This window comes from Phytophthora sojae (genome assembly GCF_000149755.1).
Source record: "Phytophthora sojae unplaced genomic scaffold PHYSOscaffold_4, whole genome shotgun sequence".
Taxonomy (NCBI): Eukaryota; Oomycota; class Peronosporomycetes; order Peronosporales; family Peronosporaceae; genus Phytophthora; species Phytophthora sojae.
Window position 1 is genome coordinate 5,628,854 of NW_009258118.1, and position 18,419 is coordinate 5,647,272.

The 18,419-nt window shown below is 54.8% G+C and overlaps 4 protein-coding genes across 4 annotated transcripts; 1 reads left to right on the top strand and 3 right to left on the bottom strand.

Moving 5' to 3' along the window:
* Nucleotides 1-2,155: 2,155 nt before the first annotated feature.
* On the bottom strand, nt 2,156-3,332 carry PHYSODRAFT_501618 (hypothetical protein; the record flags this gene model as incomplete). The annotated part of the gene is made up of 2 exons (XM_009529151.1): nt 2,156-2,501; nt 2,824-3,332. The coding sequence occupies 2 exons, from the start codon at nt 3,330-3,332 to the stop codon at nt 2,156-2,158; spliced, it is 855 nt and encodes a 284-aa protein (XP_009527446.1).
* A 2,150-nt stretch (nt 3,333-5,482) lies between these two features.
* Nucleotides 5,483-5,971, bottom strand: PHYSODRAFT_372810 (hypothetical protein; the record flags this gene model as incomplete). Its single annotated transcript, XM_009529152.1, has 2 exons — nt 5,483-5,730; nt 5,788-5,971. Coding segments are annotated over 2 exons (432 nt in total), but the record flags the coding sequence as incomplete, so codon positions are not given.
* A 1,138-nt stretch (nt 5,972-7,109) lies between these two features.
* On the bottom strand, nt 7,110-7,665 carry PHYSODRAFT_332196 (hypothetical protein; the record flags this gene model as incomplete). The annotated part of the gene is made up of 2 exons (XM_009529153.1): nt 7,110-7,347; nt 7,571-7,665. The coding sequence occupies 2 exons, from the start codon at nt 7,663-7,665 to the stop codon at nt 7,110-7,112; spliced, it is 333 nt and encodes a 110-aa protein (XP_009527448.1).
* A 9,327-nt stretch (nt 7,666-16,992) lies between these two features.
* On the top strand, nt 16,993-17,829 carry PHYSODRAFT_502807 (hypothetical protein; the record flags this gene model as incomplete). Its single annotated transcript, XM_009529154.1, has 1 exon — nt 16,993-17,829. The coding sequence occupies one exon, from the start codon at nt 16,993-16,995 to the stop codon at nt 17,827-17,829; it is 837 nt and encodes a 278-aa protein (XP_009527449.1).
* Between the last annotated feature and the right edge of the window lie 590 nt (nt 17,830-18,419).

Below are 18,419 nucleotides of genomic sequence, written 5' to 3' on the forward strand. Positions count from 1 at the left end.
ATGTACGCGTCGTAGAGCACCTTGGGCCTATTTTTGCGAGCCCCGTGGCCAGCGTGGCGTCGGCGCCGTTCACGTTCTGGCCGAGCAACGAGCTGGTGCCGAGCGACGCGTAGATCTAGGGGAGAGATTCCAGCCTGGGACCGGAGAACGCACCGCGCGCGTGCAGGCTAGCATTGTGTGGGAAGCTGATATGAGCAAAAGCTTGCTCTTCCAGAAGTTAAAATGCTTAAGACAATATTTAAGTATTACGATACACAAATGATACACAAAGGTAATATTATCGTTATTAAATGCCTAAAATTACTAATACCAGTTATTAAGAGTTATTAACTTGGTAAGAAACAACACAGAGCCTGCGAGCACTCTGCGCCTGGCAGTGCCAACAGAATTGGCAAGTCGTACTATTCGCCAATCAAATCACTAGATTTGATTTGTCGTCAAACTGTCTTACGAATGCTCGACACAAGTGAATGTCGCTTGTTGATGTGCCATCACTGCATGGTAGACAGGTGCGAGGCCAGCGCAATAAAACTCGGAGGCCGGCTGTCCAACGTAGAAGTCGATGCGAGCTTGATGGTTGAACGGGAGGTAGAGCGATCAAGGGCGTGAGTATCCGTTGAATTTCAAGATATCCGTGATGAGCGGCAACGCGCACAGCGGTGTCTCCGTCCTTGTCCCTGGCATTCGCGTCTGCACCGCAGTCCAACAGGTACTGAACCACATCAACATGGCCATACGCAGCCGCCTGGATCAGCGCTGTCTCTTTACGTTTGCTCTTGGCATTCACATCTGCACCGCAGCCCTCAGCGAGGTACCTCGCGATGTCGAGATGACCACGTTCCGCGGCCTTCATCAGCGCCGTGTAGTCATGTCGGTCCTGCACATGTGCGTCCGCGTTGAACTCTTCTACGAGGCACATCACAATGGCAATGTAGCCATATTCCGCGGCCTTCAACAGCGCTGTCGGTTCCGGGCGGTCCTTCGATTTCGCCTCTGAGTCGCGGCCTTTACCAGCAAGAAGGCGGACGACTTGAATTTGACCAAACTGAGCTGCTGTGGCCAGCGCTTTATCTTGGTTTTTCTTCTTGGAGCTGGTATCGGCGCTGGCGAGGTACTGCACCACGTCGACGTGGCCATTTCGAGCGGCCCACGTCAGCGCTGAAGGTTTGAACCGAGTCTTGGGGTTCAAGTCCGCTCCACAGATCTCCACGAGGTACTTCACGACGTCCGTGTGTCCTTTTGCCGCGGCCTTCATCAGTGCCGTGTCTTGGCTGCTGTTTGTGGCGTTGACATCTGCACCACAGTGGCCAGCGAGGTATTCCACCAGGTGGATTTGGCCAGTTTGAGCCGCCTGCATCAGCGTTGTGTACCCGAATTCGTCCTTGGCATTGACATCAACGCTGCATTCCTCGACGAGATACTGCACCAACTCCAGCTGGCCGTACACAGCGGCCTCCCTCAGAGTTTCTTCCGGATCCACACTCATGGTTGGCAGCAAACGCCTTCGCTACTGCGGGTCCAAACGAAGAGTGAGGCGTAAAGACAGTGGTTCTGCAGCCCACTGACTTTGACTCGATGGCTACATAAATCAATAGCGCAGACACTTCAACACCCATTGAGCCCGACCTCAAAGTCGAGCTCATGCAATCGAAACGCAGGAGCCTCTGCGCAAGAGCTGGAGGGGGGTGAGGTCAACCTCCGCTTCATCGTGCCCGTGCGGCATGTTCGAGAGATGAAATCGGACGGCACGCACGTGGACAAGTACTCGATTGCTATCGCCGATACGGACTCCAACGTAAGAAACGGAGCCGCTAAAGGGCCACCGCAGTGGGCCCCCATCACTATAACGAAGAAAAATGAGGCTACAGTCGTCGAAGAGTGAGCTAGGAGTCTGAGTGAGATGCACGGCCGAAAGACTGGATTCATTTATTAGAGGAATCGCGACTTGTTTTGAGTTTGATGATATTACGAGATACCTGAAAGCTTTTGTTTATTAGTAACTCACGATTCTGCCTTCTGCGCCAAACTCCCGTCTGGACTGATGAGTGAGTGCTCAAACACCCACGCAACGTCGTCCAGCCCCCCCCCCCCCAGAATCTCCAGCATTGGCGTCAATATGTCTGCGTTGCAGCGCAGACTCAGCACGCGGGCGCTTTCACCGTCCCAGACGATGTGAGCGGATAACAAGGCGCTTCCCTAGTAGCTTGGAGCCCAGAGTAGCCCATAACTCTTGGTCGATCACCAAGTGGGGGAACGCCATTCGAAGTGTGCTCTCAAAGATCGTGGCCTTGACTTTGGTCGTAGCGATGAACGTGTCTCCAAGCCCGTTCTCCAAGTTGACAAGTTGGACATCAAAATCCGGGAAGTAGAGCGACATGCGTCGGTAGTCTTCCAGTAGTGCCTCTACGCCCCGTCCTGACGAGGTGACCACGTCTGGAGCCATCGTCGCCACCAGAAATGAGCGATGCACCTGCAAATGCTGTGGGTGCAGAGCCTCCAAGCTACTACAGGAGCTTCGCCTCATCGCTGGTTCCTTGAGGGCGCAGCGGAACTCCAGGTTTCCGTTGAAGGACGGAGACCAGTTTTCCGTAGAACGGTAGGCAGGAATCCACGGAGATATTTCCCGAAGTTCAAGCCGCAGTGCAGCATCTCAAGCGGCGGGCACGTCTGCATCGTCGCATGCATGCTCAAGATAGCTAGGTAGGCTTCGTAGACAAGATAGCAGCTCATTCACAGACTTGCCTCCTCGGTGACAAAGGTCGCCCACGCACCACACCCAGGGGCTGCTCCAGCCCTATCACAGCACTGGAGCGTCTTGATCACGTCTTGAATGAGTTGCAGCCCCCAAGCCGGACGTGAGAGCGGAAAAGGCGGAAGTATTCCGACACCACGTTCCACGAGGTTCTCGCCGTCGAGATGCCGAAGTCGAGCAACTGCCGCTGCAGCTCAAGCTTGTAGGTCTCCTCTCGCAGCGATCGAATGCCAGAGACGCGGCCGGACATCTTCCTTTGATAGCGCGTCATGTTCTCGCGGCTCTGCTGGCGTCGACGTAGCAATGAGCGCTCAGCAAAGCCCAGCGAGCTCGACGCATCTTTGCCGGCCCTAACGATAGTAGAGTGCTGGGGTGGACGGGCCGTTAGTTCCGCTGTAGTGCGTGCATGAAGCGGCCTGTTGCCGAGCCGAGTCGGTGAATTCAGTCTCACCTTAACGGGGACATGCCTGCGAGTGTTGTATCGATCGTGGCAGGAAAACTCGACACGTTGGGTGGCACCTTGGATGACTTCATCGCTTAACGACTGGGAGTTAGGAGGGTAGAGCACGCTGGTGTTCATCGTGGCTGAAGAAGAAATAGCTGCCTGTCGTTGTGTTGCTGTTGCTGTGAGAATTGAAGAATGCGTCGATTGGGACTAACTAAACGCGCAACGCACACTGAATTCGCCAACAGATGCATCTATGCTAATGTACGTATACGCCATGGCCAACCATGACGGTACCAGCAAGACGGTGCTCTCATCACCGATCGCGTTAGCTCTGTCAGCACGCGGCGCAAATGGAGATTTTGGAAGGAGCCGAAGGCGCATTTGAAAATGGGGTTCTCGGCGAGGAGAGATCAAGTCAGTTCCTATCATGGACCAAGCTCTCGAAGTCAACTAGGTGTGTATTATTAGGTGCCTGGTTTTCTTCACAGAACGGCTCCGTATGCATGCGGCATCCGGTGGCGAGGGTTTTCCCACGCTAGGAATAGTGTAGCGATAGATAGGAGCAGTACCATTCACTCTTTCGAGGCGTGACCAGCAAGTCCACGATTCCCAACGACACCTTCGCAGAAGGTCACGCTAGCGTTTGACGAGCAACATGCAAGCAAGTCCTGAGTCGACGGCCATGATGGATAGGGCAGATGCAGTCCATCCGGCGGACGGTTCGCTCCGCTCTAAGTGATCATCCTCCACGTCGAACGGACCGATCGCTGTCACAAGTCCTACTGCTGGGTTCGCTCACAATTGAGAAAGGCCCATGTACCTGCTTCGTCGCGCTCACGCTCGTTCCTTCACTGCTCCTACTTTTTGGGGCTACTCGCGCTCCCGTAACGAAGCAACGCGAGCGTGTCGAAGAGTGGATCCACACACAGGGCTCCAATTGATGGCTTGATCCACGGTGAAGCAACCGCGTCGAGGGAGGCGAACCTCACCATGGCTGGGTACATCATCCCAAGCGAGAACATCTTCTACCGTCTGGCAACCATGGACCAACTTTGGGCTCCGATCGGTGGTTCGATCCACGGTGAAGCAGCCGCGAGGGGAGGCCGATGTCACGAAGGCCGGGTACCTCATCCCAAGCGAGAGCGTTTTCTACCGTCTGGTAAACCACGGACCAACCTGTTGTGTGCCGAAGTGCGAGTCATGTAAGTGCGTGAAGTACTCGTACTACTAACTCCTTTTTCAGCGTCTTCTATCTTTTAGGCATTCGTCACAGTACATCCACATCCAAGCCTCAATGGGGCTGGCCTCGTTGGCCCTCGACTCGGACCGACGCCGCGACGACAACTCCGCGCGTCGACGTCCCTCGTCTCGGCCCTCCAAGACCGAGGCATTATTGTGAATGTACTGCCAATTGATCTCGACGAGTGGAGAATACACGATTGCGTTAGATTGGGTTATAAGAAATCGCAGATCCATTCCGTTTGGTCACCTGTGCTGTGTGGAATGTCATATGCAGCCCGCTAACTCGTACAGAGTGGTCCACTGCAGCTACGTCTCAGTGGCTGTTATGACGTTACAATACCAAAAACGCATTCCTGCTTTCGTAGCCAGAAGCTTGCTTTTGCACGACATATTACTGTATGTGGTAAAGTGGCCTTCTATTTGAGCTTAATTCACTGACCTATAGAAGCCTGATATGTAGTGAGACGTGTCTGTATGTCGACCGTCTTTGAGTATTTTGTTGCTTTTGCAGCTGCGGTGTGGAGTCTGCAATCGTTTTCCTTGTCATGGAGTTGGGGATCAAAGCTCCGTATCGTAGATGATCGTAGTGCTTGTTTTTGCCGTCAACTTAGACGCTCGGAGCGCGGTTCCAACGGGTGTACCCCACTGTGCTGAGAAAATAGCGCCCAAGTCCTTGGCAAGTGCGGCTGCTGGACCCGTTTTTGATTGTTGGCCTTGAGTTGTTGGGACTGCACTTGTAGTTTCTTGTCGAGGCCATCAATGCGGAGATATGTTGAGCCCGGGGTTGTCATCGCACTGAGCTCTGTCAATCCTTGGTTCAGCGTTCGTGCTGCGGCTTCCGTTGGAGTATTTGTTGGCCCAATGTAGGGACTTCCTGCTTTTCTGGGAATCCACTGTGGAGCAGCCGTCTGGTGATAGAGGACCCATCCTCCCGTGGTCAACTTGTCCTCAGTGGTGTGCGTGCTGAAGTGGATGTTCCAGACGTCGAGGCTTGGAACTTCATCGTCTTCGTCCAGCGCCATCATACTGCTGTTTCCGATTTCAAGACATAAGCCTTGAATTCGCTTTGCCGGTTGTTGTTTCCATGCACTAGCAATCGCTCGTGCCTGGTAGTCTCCTGCAGTCTTGATGGCCGCCCTTGTCTCTCTTTCGTTGGTTATTTTCTCCTTGAATTTTGCGTCATTGCGAAGCCTCCAGAGTAAAGCTGGTGTCACAGTTGCCCATATTCGCCACAAAAACTTCATCGCGTCCGTGTGATGAGGGGTCCACCGACCAATACATAGTTGAGCTGTCGCCAAGTAAGCACTCTGGAGTGGCGGTGCTGTCCTGGATGCTGCTGCCGCACGCAGGTCTGCTTTTTGAGATGGTTGGATTTTGTATCCCATCCACTTGTTGATCCAAGACAGCCATGCCGTCTCCGCTTTTCTGCAGTCCCACAAAATGTGGTCGATTGTTTCGGTGAGGCATTGGCAGTCCGGGTCAGGGCGGGCTCTATCGTGAGGCCACCCGCTGTGGCGAAGGTTTAGACGTATTACTGTATGATATAGCGAACGAAAGATAACACACTTGTTCAGCACATGGCGGTAGGGAATACAGTCACACCTCTATAAATGACACCCAGTTCGCTCGGTCTAATACGCTGTTTCAGTTAAAGAATTGATCAGATAAAGAAATGGCTACACTTCTAATGGCTACATTTTCATATGTTAGGTGCACCATACAAGGGCTGTCTTTACCTGGTACCCCTCCAGCATTTGTTAGAGTGGCCAGCTTGGACTCGAGCTGAAGGGTTGGCTATCTGACTGATAGCGATCAAGGGTTGACGTTTAGTTGACCCTCATCTCCCAGCTCTCTAACGTAAATGAATCACTTTCCAATTCTCCAACAGCATTTTCGTGCTCTTGTTTTGTTTCGTCTTCATACAAACAGAACTCAACCAATAACGGTAGGCGCGGTATTGTCTGTTCCTACTCCTTCTTCTCATTGGTATTAGCAGAATCGCATCCCCTCAGGACCTGAGGCTCAGGTTGTACGTGAGTTTCAATACAGTGAGGTTATAGGAATATTTGTTGTCCCGATATCCTGCCACCATGCCTGCAGTTTTATCTTTTGCTTGGTATCTACTGCATAACCCCTATAGTTGTCTCGACATCATAATATTTTAGTTTTTCGTAAAAATATATGTATAAAATACTGTGGCTAGCTTCTTTATCAGTATTTACAAGCTTGCAGTTACTGCAAACTCTTTGTTCCAACTTAGCATCCCAAATACAATTTCTCTCTTCGCTCGATTTGTTGTGGCGGGGGTAGTGGTAGCAATGGCATACGTGGGAGGAGGCAGGCAAGTGATTGAGAAATATATATGAGTTTGGATCTATTACTACGGCGTCCATTTAGAGGGTTGAGGCGCCAACAATGGCGACCATTTAGAGAATAAAGAGGTTTTTGATCAGTTATAGAGCACCTATAGTGAAATCCATATAATCCCGTTTGCAGTCGAGGAATCCTAACCAGATAGGGAACACATAGCCAGTTAGAGGGGTTCATTTAGGGAGGTGTCACTGTATGACAGGTGTACCAGTTTAGTGGTCTCTCCCGTAGGTGTAGCCGATCGGACATTAAAATTCCCCTGCGCAAACAGCTCGAGATTCCGTCAGCAATAGCTAGCTATTTCATCATCCTCGTCCATCCGTGGTTGTACACCAGCTTACCCAGCTGGATACCCTTGTCTTTCTCTTCCCAATAATTGTTTCTAGAGTGCGTTGGGATCACGTAGTCGCGCGGCACGTGGTGATTTCCAGTCCTCATCTTGTAGTTGGCCAGCATTGGTTTGACGCGCGCTTTCCACTTGTCAGCCGGGATCTCCAGGTCAAATTTCATCGCCTCCAACTCGTCCATCGCTTTGCTCGCGCAGTTTGGTCGAAATAGTTTTCACGGCTACGAATATTCTGCACGACGATGGCAACAGCAAGTGATCCCACTTGTATTGATATAAGTCCCAGGCGAAGCTCATCTTCTCCCGATCCAAGTATTGGTACAGCTTGATTTTGCTTTCATCCTTCCTCTTCCACTTGCGGAACTAACGGGCGTGTCTGTCCAGGGGATATCCACCCGCTGCTTTGCGCCACGCTTTGTCTTCCTCGGGGACGCAGAACTCTATGGGGGCCATCAGGTGTTTCTCTTTCTCTTTCTCTTTGAACGCGGGGAACGACGGCTTGACCATTTCCTGCCACTTCTTTATATCGTATAACGAGTTGAACAAAGTGTGTCGTCACTTATCGTCGCCTGTAGCATGGTTTCGCAAGGATGCTCTCTTGATCGGGGGTTAAGGAGGAGAAGCAGCGAGGCCTGTCATAGCTGCACTGGGAGCAGGCGGACAGGCGGACAGGCGAGAGGCGTGGGGACGAGTAGCGCCCATGCGCACAAGGCGTCTACGCGTCGACAACCCCCTTGAAATGTTCTTCTTCTTGGCGGACTTGAAGCATATCATTGTACACAGGGATTTTTGGCGAGACCCAAATCATTGATAAGGAATCAGATGGAACTGTACGGTTTTGTCAGCCCTGCGCCCTTGCGATGAACTTGGGAAGTAGCTGTCTGTGAGTGTGAGCTCGTGCCAGGGAAGAACTACTAGCACTTACTGTACATGGCGCGCCGGAGGTGCTGTGTGGAGACAAATATGACACCGGCAAGGCAGGTGTAATGGGCCCCATTTACATAAGTAGGTAGATTGACAGTACATAAAGTAGTTAAGTTAGTACACGATGAGCCTGTACTGACGGTCATCGTGATTGCTGAATTGGGGGATCCAGACCCCATTTCGTTGACCTGCATTTGAGTGGCTCACATGAGACCAGGGGTAGCCGCCCTGGTCCTTACATAAAACAGAGTTGATTTTACCCAAGACTGACTGCTTGATCTCACTAAATCCGAGTCTTAACTAAGCTTCCTCACCGCTACGTGTAAGCTAGTAACGGACACACACCTGGGCCGTTACACCTGGTAGCACTTCGTAGTCTTTCCAACGACCAAGACCAAGATGAGCCAAGTCCTGACGTCCGGACTTTCAGGAGCAACCCTGGAGCATGGTGCCTTCCCCCATCTCACGCGGATTGAGTGGGAAGCTCTCCACCGCCTCGCGCGGTGTCCGGAGAAGCTGTTGTCACCTCGCTGCTGAGCTCAGCGATGCCGGAACAACAGCGCCAAGCTGCCCAAGAATTCATGGAACGCGAGCTCGCCGACGCGAATCGGCGGGTCACAACTCCCTCGCGCTCCTCGAGGAACGACGTCGTCAAACTGGAGATATCGACATACTCCGGTGTGGGTGACGACCGGCTTCCGCTGAACCGCTGGTTCCGCGAGATCGACATCGCTATCGCCTCGCGCATGATTGAAGCGCCGGCGGCCAAGGTCAACTTCCTACTCTCCCGGCTGTCCGGGAAGGCCAAGGAGTGGGCCCTCGGCAAGCTCGTCGTCGACCAGCACGCGTTCCCCACCTTGGATGCGCTCCAGAGTGACCTCCGGCTCGCGTTCGAGCCGCCCCAAGACGAGTCGCGCGTTCGTGCTGAGTTCTTCGCCCGCAAACAAGGCAAGATGTCCATACGCGACTACGTTCAGAAGACACGACACCTTGCGTCGTGCATTGTCACCCACCCCATTGACATGGCATCTCAGGTACATGTCTTTGTGTTCGGGATGCGCGAAGGCATGACGCGGTACTGTCTCACGAGAGCCGAACCCTCCCCGCTCGAGGAGGCATTCGCCCTCGCGCTCCGCGAGGACTACGTGGTGGCGGCATCGTACGCGCGCGCTATGCCGGACGTCTCTCGGGTATCCGCACCCGAGCCCATGGAGATCGACGCAATTGAGGCGTCGGGTGATCGACGGCGCTCGGCTTATGGTGGGGGAGGAGGTCGGAGCGCTCGTCCTCTGACTTGCTTCCGCTGCCGGAAGATTGGACATCGCGCAGCAGAGTGCCGCGCGCCAGCCCCAGTTCTCGCGCACGTCGATGCCGACGCTAGCCCGGCCGCCCAACCAAAAAACGGCCGGGGCCAGTTGGTGCGGGGCACCCTACTGGTTGGAACGAAGGTCCGGGTCCTCCGGTGGCAACCCGGCCTTCTAGCCCTCCCGTGCTATATGCACGTTTTAATGCCACCTCTACGAGTGGCGACTCGAGGCTGATTATCGTCAGCCTCCATGTCGCCGGCGCCCGACGTCCACTGCGCGCGCTCCTTGACTCAGGAGCGACAAACAACTTCTTCCGCGCGTCGTATCTATCGGTGCTTCTTGCGAGCGTTCGCGTCCGGAAGGGTCCGGGCGAGGTGGAAGTCAAGCTTGCGGATGGCAAGGCCCACCGCGGCGCGCGACGCGAGGTGTCCCTGCCGTACACGTTCGACGGCTTCCGCAGCAACGACGACTTCCTGGTGATCGAGATGAATTACGTGTTCGACTGCATTCTGGTGATCCCGTGGCTTGCACGATATCAGCCAGAGATTGACTGGCTTGCTCGGTCAGTCAAGCGTCGACGTGGCTTCGACGTAGGTGAGTGTTCACGTATCTCTTGGTGGCTCCAAGAGACTGGCCTCACGTTACCGTCATGGACAAGACAGCCACGACGCAAGTTGTGCACAGAGCGAGCGATGGCCCTCTCTGGATGGCATGTGCCGTGCTGTTGGATGATGATGATGATGATGATGTCCGGATGACATCGCATGGGCGCGATGACGGACGCGTGGTCGAGCGACGTGCGCTCCCACACAGTGAGAACAAGTCGGCGGTCGAGCATGGGTTCCCGTCGAGCAACGAGTCGACGGTCGAGCATGAGTTCCCGTCGAGCAACGAGTCGACGGTCGAGCATGGGTTCCCGTCGCACAATGAGACGGCGGTCGAGCGTGGGTTCCCGTCGCGCAATGAGACGGCGGTCGAGTGTGGGTTCCAGTCACAAGTTGAGCAGGCAGTCGAGCACGAGTCGCTCCCGCACAACGATGTTGCGGCTGAGAGCGTGATGCAGCCGCGTACCGCCGGTGTGATCGAGCGTGGCCTCCCACACCTAGAGGAGGGTGAATCATCGTTGAGCGAGAGCGATGCGTCTTCTTCGAGCACCCGCTCGAAGCGAAAGAAGAAGTCCAAGCGACGCCGCCTGAAGTCCCGACGAGAACCGTCAGTGACTGAGAACCCACCGAAGGAGTCGGTGTGCGCTCTCGTGTACGTGGAGAGCGCTCCACGACGATCGCGCGTCATCGAAGTCGCGAGTCCGCCTCGCGATGCCAACACAATCAGGCGTCTCTCAGGACTCTCCTGGAAGAACTTCCTGCGAGACCTGAAGGCAGGCGAGATCGAGCAAGTGTGTCTGATCACCGAAGCGGTCCCGGTGGATACGCTACACGCGGTCAAGGTCGAGGATGCGCCGTCGAGGCCCAAGCACACCGAGCCCAAGTCAGCGCGCGAGGAGCGCTTCGTGGCGCAGTCCTGGGAAGCTCTGCGTGAGTCCGATAACCCCGTGTACGAAACTGCCCGCGAGTACGCGGACATCTTCCCCGACAAGATCCCCGCTGAGCTCCCGGCCGACCGAGGCGTGCGCCACGAGATCGACCTCGCGCCTGGGACGAAGTACTGCGTGACGCGGCAGAGGCCACTTCCACGTGACCGGGTGAAGGCCATCGACGACTTCTTCGAGAGCCGCCGCCGGGCAGGTCACGTGCGCGAAAGCATCTCGCCACACTCCAGCCCGACCTTTTGCGTCAAGACGGCAACGGGCGGGTGGCGCATTGTTCACTCGTTCAACAAGCTGAACGATGCCACCATACCCGCGCAGACGCCAATCCCGAGCAAGGACATGGTGCTGGACTCTATGGCGGGAAGCGTGATCTACAGCGCCATCGATCTGACCGATGGGTTCTACCAGATACTCATGCGAGAGTGTGACATACCTCTCACAGCAGTAAGCACTCCGAGCGGCATGCTCTGGGAGTGGCTGGTGATGCCCCAAGGTCTGAAGAACGCGCCGGCCACGTTTACCCGCATGGTCTCCCATGTGCTGCGCCCGCTCCGTGACTTCGCACCGAGCTACTTCGATGATATCTTCGTGCACAGTCGCGCCGAAGGTGACCTCAGCGCTGTCGAAGTCCGCCTGAAGCACCTGCAAACAAGTCTTCCAGGTGATGAGGGAGAACAAGCTCTACGCCAACTTGAAGAAGTGCGTGTTCTGCGCACCGGAGATCCCGGTGTTTGGCTGCTACGTGAGCAAGGACGGAGTCCGCGCCGACCCTGAGAAGGTTGAGTCAATCTGCTCTTGGCCGACCCTCACGAGTCCCACTGAGCTTCGTCAGTGGCTGGGCATGCCGAACTACTTGCACAAGTGCACCAAGGACTACGAGAAGTCAATCCAGCCACTGTCGTCGCTGCTGAAGAAGGACACCACGTGGTCGTGGCGAGAAGAGCACCAAGCCGCATTTGACTCGGTGAAGAGGAGTCTGTAATCCGCCCCTGCTTTGATGCTCGCGGACGATTCGAAGTCATTCCACGTCGTCTGCGACGCGAGCGACTTTGCCATGGGGTGTGCCCTGATGCAGTTCGACGACGGGGTCGTGAGCGGGTGATCAGTTACCAGTTCCGCCAGCTCAAGCCGGCAGAGAGGAACTACCCAGTGCACGACAAGGATCTCCTCGCCATGAGCTACGCATTGGTCAAGTTCAGGGTCTACCTGCTCGGAGAGCAGACGTTTGCGGTCTACACCAACCATGCATCGCTGCGACCTGCGATGAAATCCCCGCATCTGTCCCAACGTATGACCCGCTGGTTGTCTTTCTTCTCCGAGTACAACTTCGTGGTGCACTACAAGCCTGGCAAGAACAATATCCTCGCCGACGCGCTCTCTCGGCGTCCAGACTACGACCCACGTAAAGGCCTCGAGCGCCAGGCAACTGATGAAGATGATGAAGACGCGTGTGCGACGTGTGTGACGTCGGAGTTGAACCTGACAAGCGTCGCCCCCAAGATGCCGCTTCGGGACGAGATCGCCGCAGCGTACGAGCAGTACGCCAGCATCCTGGCCCACCTCCGCTCTCCAAGCGAGGCGACATTGAAGGCTCTGTCGCGCTCGACCCGCAGCCACGTCGAGCGATATCGGCTTGATGGCTCCCTGCTGACATACACCATCGACCAGCTCGATGCCCCGAGAGTGGTGGTGCCGAATGACGAACACCTTCGCGCCCGGATCATCCATGAGTACCACGATGCTCCGATCGGGGGTCACTTGGGACGCGAAAAGACCTTCGCGGCGGTGGCGCGAGACTTCTTCTGGCCCCACTTGTACAAGTGGGTGCGCAAGTGGGTGTGCACTTGCGAGATCTACCAGCGAGTAAAGCCCTCGCCGTCGTCACAGGCTCCGCTGCGTCCCCTTCCGGTCCCCACGTAGGCCTGGCGCTTCGTCTCGATGGACTTCGTCTTCGGTCTTCCACCCGACTCGAACGGGCGCACTGGAGTCCTCGTTTTCGTCGACAGGTTCAGCAAGATGGTGAATCTCGTTCCCGTGGCTGCCACGGTTACTGGGGAAGAGTCCGCAGCCCACTTCGTCGACGCCGTCTTCCGTCTTCATGGTCTGCCCGATTCCATCGTCTCGGATCGGGATCCGAGGTTCACGTCCGCGTTTTGGACGGAGCTGTTCAAGTTGCTTGGAACGAAGCTGCCGATGTCCACCGCGGCTCACCCGGAGACGGATGGACAAACCGAACGCGTCAACCGCGTCGTCGAAGACGTGCTCCGCAGCTACGCTATGTCGTTCACGAGCTGGAGCGCTTTCCTACCCCTGACCGAGTTCGCTCTGAACAACGCCGAGCACTCGTCGACGGGCATGACTCCGTTCTTCGTGAACTCCGCCCGCCACCCGCGCGTACCCGCCATGCTTGCCGTAGGCCAACCCACGGAGGCTCGTGTCTCTATGCTTGGCGGGGGAGGAGCTACCGCTGAAGACTTTCCGCCGACCGAGATGCCGGCGGAGCCGTCGCCGGTCAATTCACAGGCGTCGCCACGCTTCCCAGTGACCGAATCAAGCGCAAATGCAGTGACACGATCCCAAGTGAAGAAGGCCCTTGCCGCACCGCATCGAGCGGTGACGCCGCTCGCAGACTGGACAGAGCGAACTCTGATCGACCCCGCTGGCGCTCCAGCGACGATGCAGCAACCAGCTACTACCGTCAACTATGCACCGAAGTCCTCGGCGAGTCCCACGGATCACTTGGCGGTTTCCGAGTTTGTGCAGCGTCAAGCAATCACACGTTTCGTGCGAGACGCACTACAAGCCGCAGTGGACCGGCAGAAGGAAAATGCAGACGAGCGTGGACGCAAGAACATGACTTCATTTCGCGCGGGTGACCGTGGGTTACTGTCTACCGAAGGCATCCGCTCCTCCGCCGTGACCAACCTCGGTGCCAACAAGCTCGCGCCGCGCTTCATCGGCCCGTTCAAGGTGATCAAGGTCCTCGGCGACGCGTACACACTGGACATCCCGTCGTCGCTACGTCTTCACCCGACTTTCTACGTTGGGCGCCTCAAGCGATATCTTCCTGCCGATATTCCTACCTCTGATCACCAGGATTCACTGGCGGGTAATGTACCCGAGGCTACTCGCGACGCCAACACCCATCACCCAAGCCTGTACCGTCGCGATGGTCCTCCTCCGATTGTCGACTTGGCGGGTGAAGCGTGCTGGATTGTGGACCGCATCGTTCACCACGAGGACCCATCTCGTGCAAACGGGCGTGGGCGTAATCCAGTCCGAGCTCTTCGTGCGATCCCAGCCGCGCGACGTTACCGAGTAGTTTCCACCTGACGAGGACACGTGGGAGACGCGTGCAGCTATTCTTCGGGATGTCCCCGATGTTGTCCGTGACTATGAGGCGAAGGTCGCTGTTCCTGAAGAGACCATGGAGCTCCCCGCGGAAGCTGAAGCCTTAACTGACCGTGATGATGGAAGTGGACCCCCACCACTAGCTCGCGGTGGCGTTCACCGCGAAGACTAAGAAGAAAACCCGACGACGACCGCCGGACTCGAACCGGTGACCTCCACCTTGGTGGCACAGCGTTCGACCACTGCGCTAGCTGGACTTCGAGTTCCCACGGCGACGCGCGCGACCTGATCAAGCTTGGAGCGACTGCGCATGGCAAGTGGCAAGAAGGATTCGCGTGGGGTCGAACCCACGAGTCACAGCTCAGCACAGTGAGCGCTTGCCCACTACGCCGCTCCACCGATGATCGCCGGTGTCGAAGATGTCCAAGCTGGTCTCGCTGCCACGTCGGTTCGAGTCGACGGTTACGCGACTCTTCGTCGGGAGTTACTTCGAAGGATCGTCGCGAAGAGCTACGCCACGCTGATCGCCATCCTGTGTATCGACACTCGCCGGGTCTCCGCTCTGTGCGCATCACAGTTGCGCTTTTCGTCAAGCGTTGGCGTCGCTTCCCATGCTGCGTCGTTGCGACGACCGCCGTTCCTTCGGGTGTCCGTGGATGTCCGCAGCCACTTGGGGAGCTACGCGTTGCTTCGGTGTGTGCGCCGACGAGATGTCTTGGTGTGTGTAAGCTTGCTGCGCCTGCGTCGTCCTGTGTCGCTCGGTAGCACGAGCGCCGTCCCTCCGCCGCCTCGGTCGTCCATGGTGTTCTTCGGGTGTTCATTCGGAAATGTGTCTTTTGCACTTACGTTGCGTAAGCGCAACTTTGAGAGGGGGTTATGTAATGCGCCCCATTTACATAAGTAGGTAGATTGACAGTACATAAAGTAGTTAAGTCAGTACACGATTAGCGTGTACTGACGGTCATCGTGATTGCTGAATTGGGGGATCCAGACCCCATTTCGTTGACCTGCATTTGAGTGGCTCACATGAGACCAGGGGTAGCCGCCCTGGTCCTTACATAAAACAGAGTTGATTTTACCCAAGAATGACTGCTTGGTCTCACTAAATCCGAGTATTAACCAAGCTTCCTCACCGCTACGTGTAAGCTAGTAACGGACACACACCTGGCCCGTTACAGCAGGCATCTCCGATAGCTGGTTCATTTTGCTCACATTCGTGCCAAATTACACCCAGCATCCATTCAAGACAACATTTCTCGGACTCGAGCAGTGTGGAGTCGTGGATAGTGTAATAGACCGTTGCCGGCACCCGTTGGCGCACTCATTCGACACTGACTGTCGATCCAGCTAACCGTAAGGCAAATCATCAGTTCCATGGCCACGAGCAGTTTATTGGCCATCACTGTTTCTACCAATCCTGACGATGTAGCCATCTTTTTCTAGATATGATTTGCCAAAATAAAAACAGCCGATTTCAAGTGAAATCCTCAGTGACTTGATATTCAAGCTGTGCACGGGAGGACCAACCAGCCACACACCGCGCGTCAACAGTGCTCGGAAGAGCTCTTCCTTCTCTTTCCTGCTGCCCCGCAGCATTTTTCGTCGTACGTATATACCCTGGCATAGGTATGTGGTGGGTAGCGTTTGGCATTGTTTATGACACCGCTCGCAAGTAAGTCGGCCGGTCGGGCACCATATCAGTGTGTGGACGACTCCGTAGAGAAGCTTCCTGCAGGGCCCTATCACTAACTCTGCTGCAAAATGCACCCAAAGAGACGAGCGCTGAATATTGGTAGGGCAGGCTAGAAGGCGTGGCAGTCGCGTCCTCTAACTATCGCATTGCGGTGCTGCGCTTGTCGCTAGCCTCAGACAGGTAAAGCTACCTATTAATAATGCGTGTCCTATTGGTATACTAGTAGACAAGCAGCAATTCATCTACTCAGGAGCCCTTACGTTAGTAGACGCCTGCACTGAGATATAAGGGGTGAGGCGTCATGAGCTCGTGAGCCTTTAGGAGTAGCCTTTAGAAACCATGCTCCGCGAGCTCCGCCGAGCATGGCGACAGCGGAGGGTGGAAGGGATCTGGAGCAAGTAATACACCAACAAAGTGGTCAGCTTACGAAGTTATGAGGGAAGAGAGGTTTTATAACCCTACCCTCAGTGGTACCGAGCGTGATCAGACGAGATCCCACACATAGTTAAATCAAGTCTAAGTTGGCCATTAAACTGATTAGAGGCTGAATCCGATGCACAGAGAACTCCGGCTAAACTGGCGCCGGGTATAAGAGAAAATCGACTAATAGAGCGTTTCTGCGATATCCCAAATTCTGACTATAGTAAAAGCAAGTCAAACCGGCTATTAGACTGTAAGAGTGTAAGAGAGCTCCCCCACCAAACCAAAACCACACATTGTAAGAAGAGTGGGGGACACGTGGCCCACTTTTAAACACGATCAAGAGCGCAATATTGGTCTCGTCACGTCAGCACCTCACTATCTACGAAAAGAACGAGCTCCGCCGGTATCATCAGGCGCACCCCAGTCTCAAGCACGTCGATCTCCAGCAGTGGGTCGCCGTACGCCTCAACAAAAGGATTGGCCTGTCGACAGTGGGGAAAATTGTCAGCCAGCCACTTGACTGCACTCCCAATGGGAACCTTAAAAAGAAACGCAAGTCGCACCATGCGTCTATTGAAGACAAGCTGATGGAGTTCGTGCATGCTCAAGAATCCAAGGGTCTCCTCTCGGACGAGGTGCTACGAACAAAGGCAAATGAACTCGTCGGAGAGGGGACAATTTCCCTGTCGTGGATTCAACGGTTCAAGTTTCGTCATCGTGTGACGCTACACAATATGCATGGGGAGGCTGGATCGGTTGACACGGCGGACCTCGGCCAGCAACGCGCAAAGTTAATGGAGCTACTCGACAAATACAACCCCCAAGATATTTTCAATATGGACGAGACAGCTCTGTTTTACCGTATGCTACCAAGTCAAACGCTAGCGACCAAGTCCGTTGCAGGCAAAAAGAAGGACAAGACTCGAATTAGTATCGGACTATGCTGCAACTTGGCAGGTACTGAAAAATTGGAGCCCATCGTGATCAATCGAGCTGCGAAACCTCGCTGCTTCAAAGGTGTCAACGTTGGTGCGATCCCTATGGACTATTTTTCGAACCAAAAAGCATGGATGCATTCTGAAGTGTTTTTGAAGTGGGTGCGGGCGCTAAATCTCAAGATGCATGGACGCAGAATACTTTTGGTACTCGACAACGCTGCCGGTCATGTTGACATTGAACTGAACAATGTGTACATCCATTTCCTACCAAAAAATACTACGTCGCACCTGCAACCAATGGACGCCGGCATTATTCGAAACTTCAAGCTGAAGTACAAGAAATTATTTGTGCAGTGGGTGATTGAGCAGACCGGTCCACAGAAGCGGTTAGATTTGTTGACGGCAATAAAATTTGTCGTGGACGCATGGAACGCGGTTTCGGATGCGACAATTCGGCGGTATACTAGGTTGTGTCAGGAAGCATGAGCGCTAGGATTGAGCGCGACAGTGAGCCGATGACAAGAGAAACGGAGCTGGAAGATCTAGAAGCGCTGATATCTAGATTAGATCTATTGGATCCATTGAGTGTGGCACGCTACGTTGACGTTGAAGATGCTGTTGACGATAGCCCACACAGCGACGACGCAAGCGAGCAAGTTTCAAGTGACAGTGAGAGTGATTGTGGTGGTGAGGAGGAACGACCGTTTTCGCACAGCGAGGCACTAGATGCAGCTCAAAAGCTTCAGGTCTACATGTTTGCTCACGGATTACAGGACACCAGTGTACAGAACGTTGTCAATGCGACGAGGAGAATGGCGATTATCTCTAAGCGCCAGACGTCGATCACCTCGTACTTCCATGCTTTATAGTAGTTTAAATGTTCAATAGGTAGGTTCCCTCTTATAACAGCAAAACTCTATAAGAGAGCTTGTGAAGTTGATGGCCAAACACCTCCACTATAACCGGGGTTCTCTGTACCGCGAACTCGTCCGTCCAGACAACTCAAAACAGCAGCACTCACCAACAACACGGTTAATCGTTGACCCCCCCCCCCACTCAAAACAGCAGCACTCCGA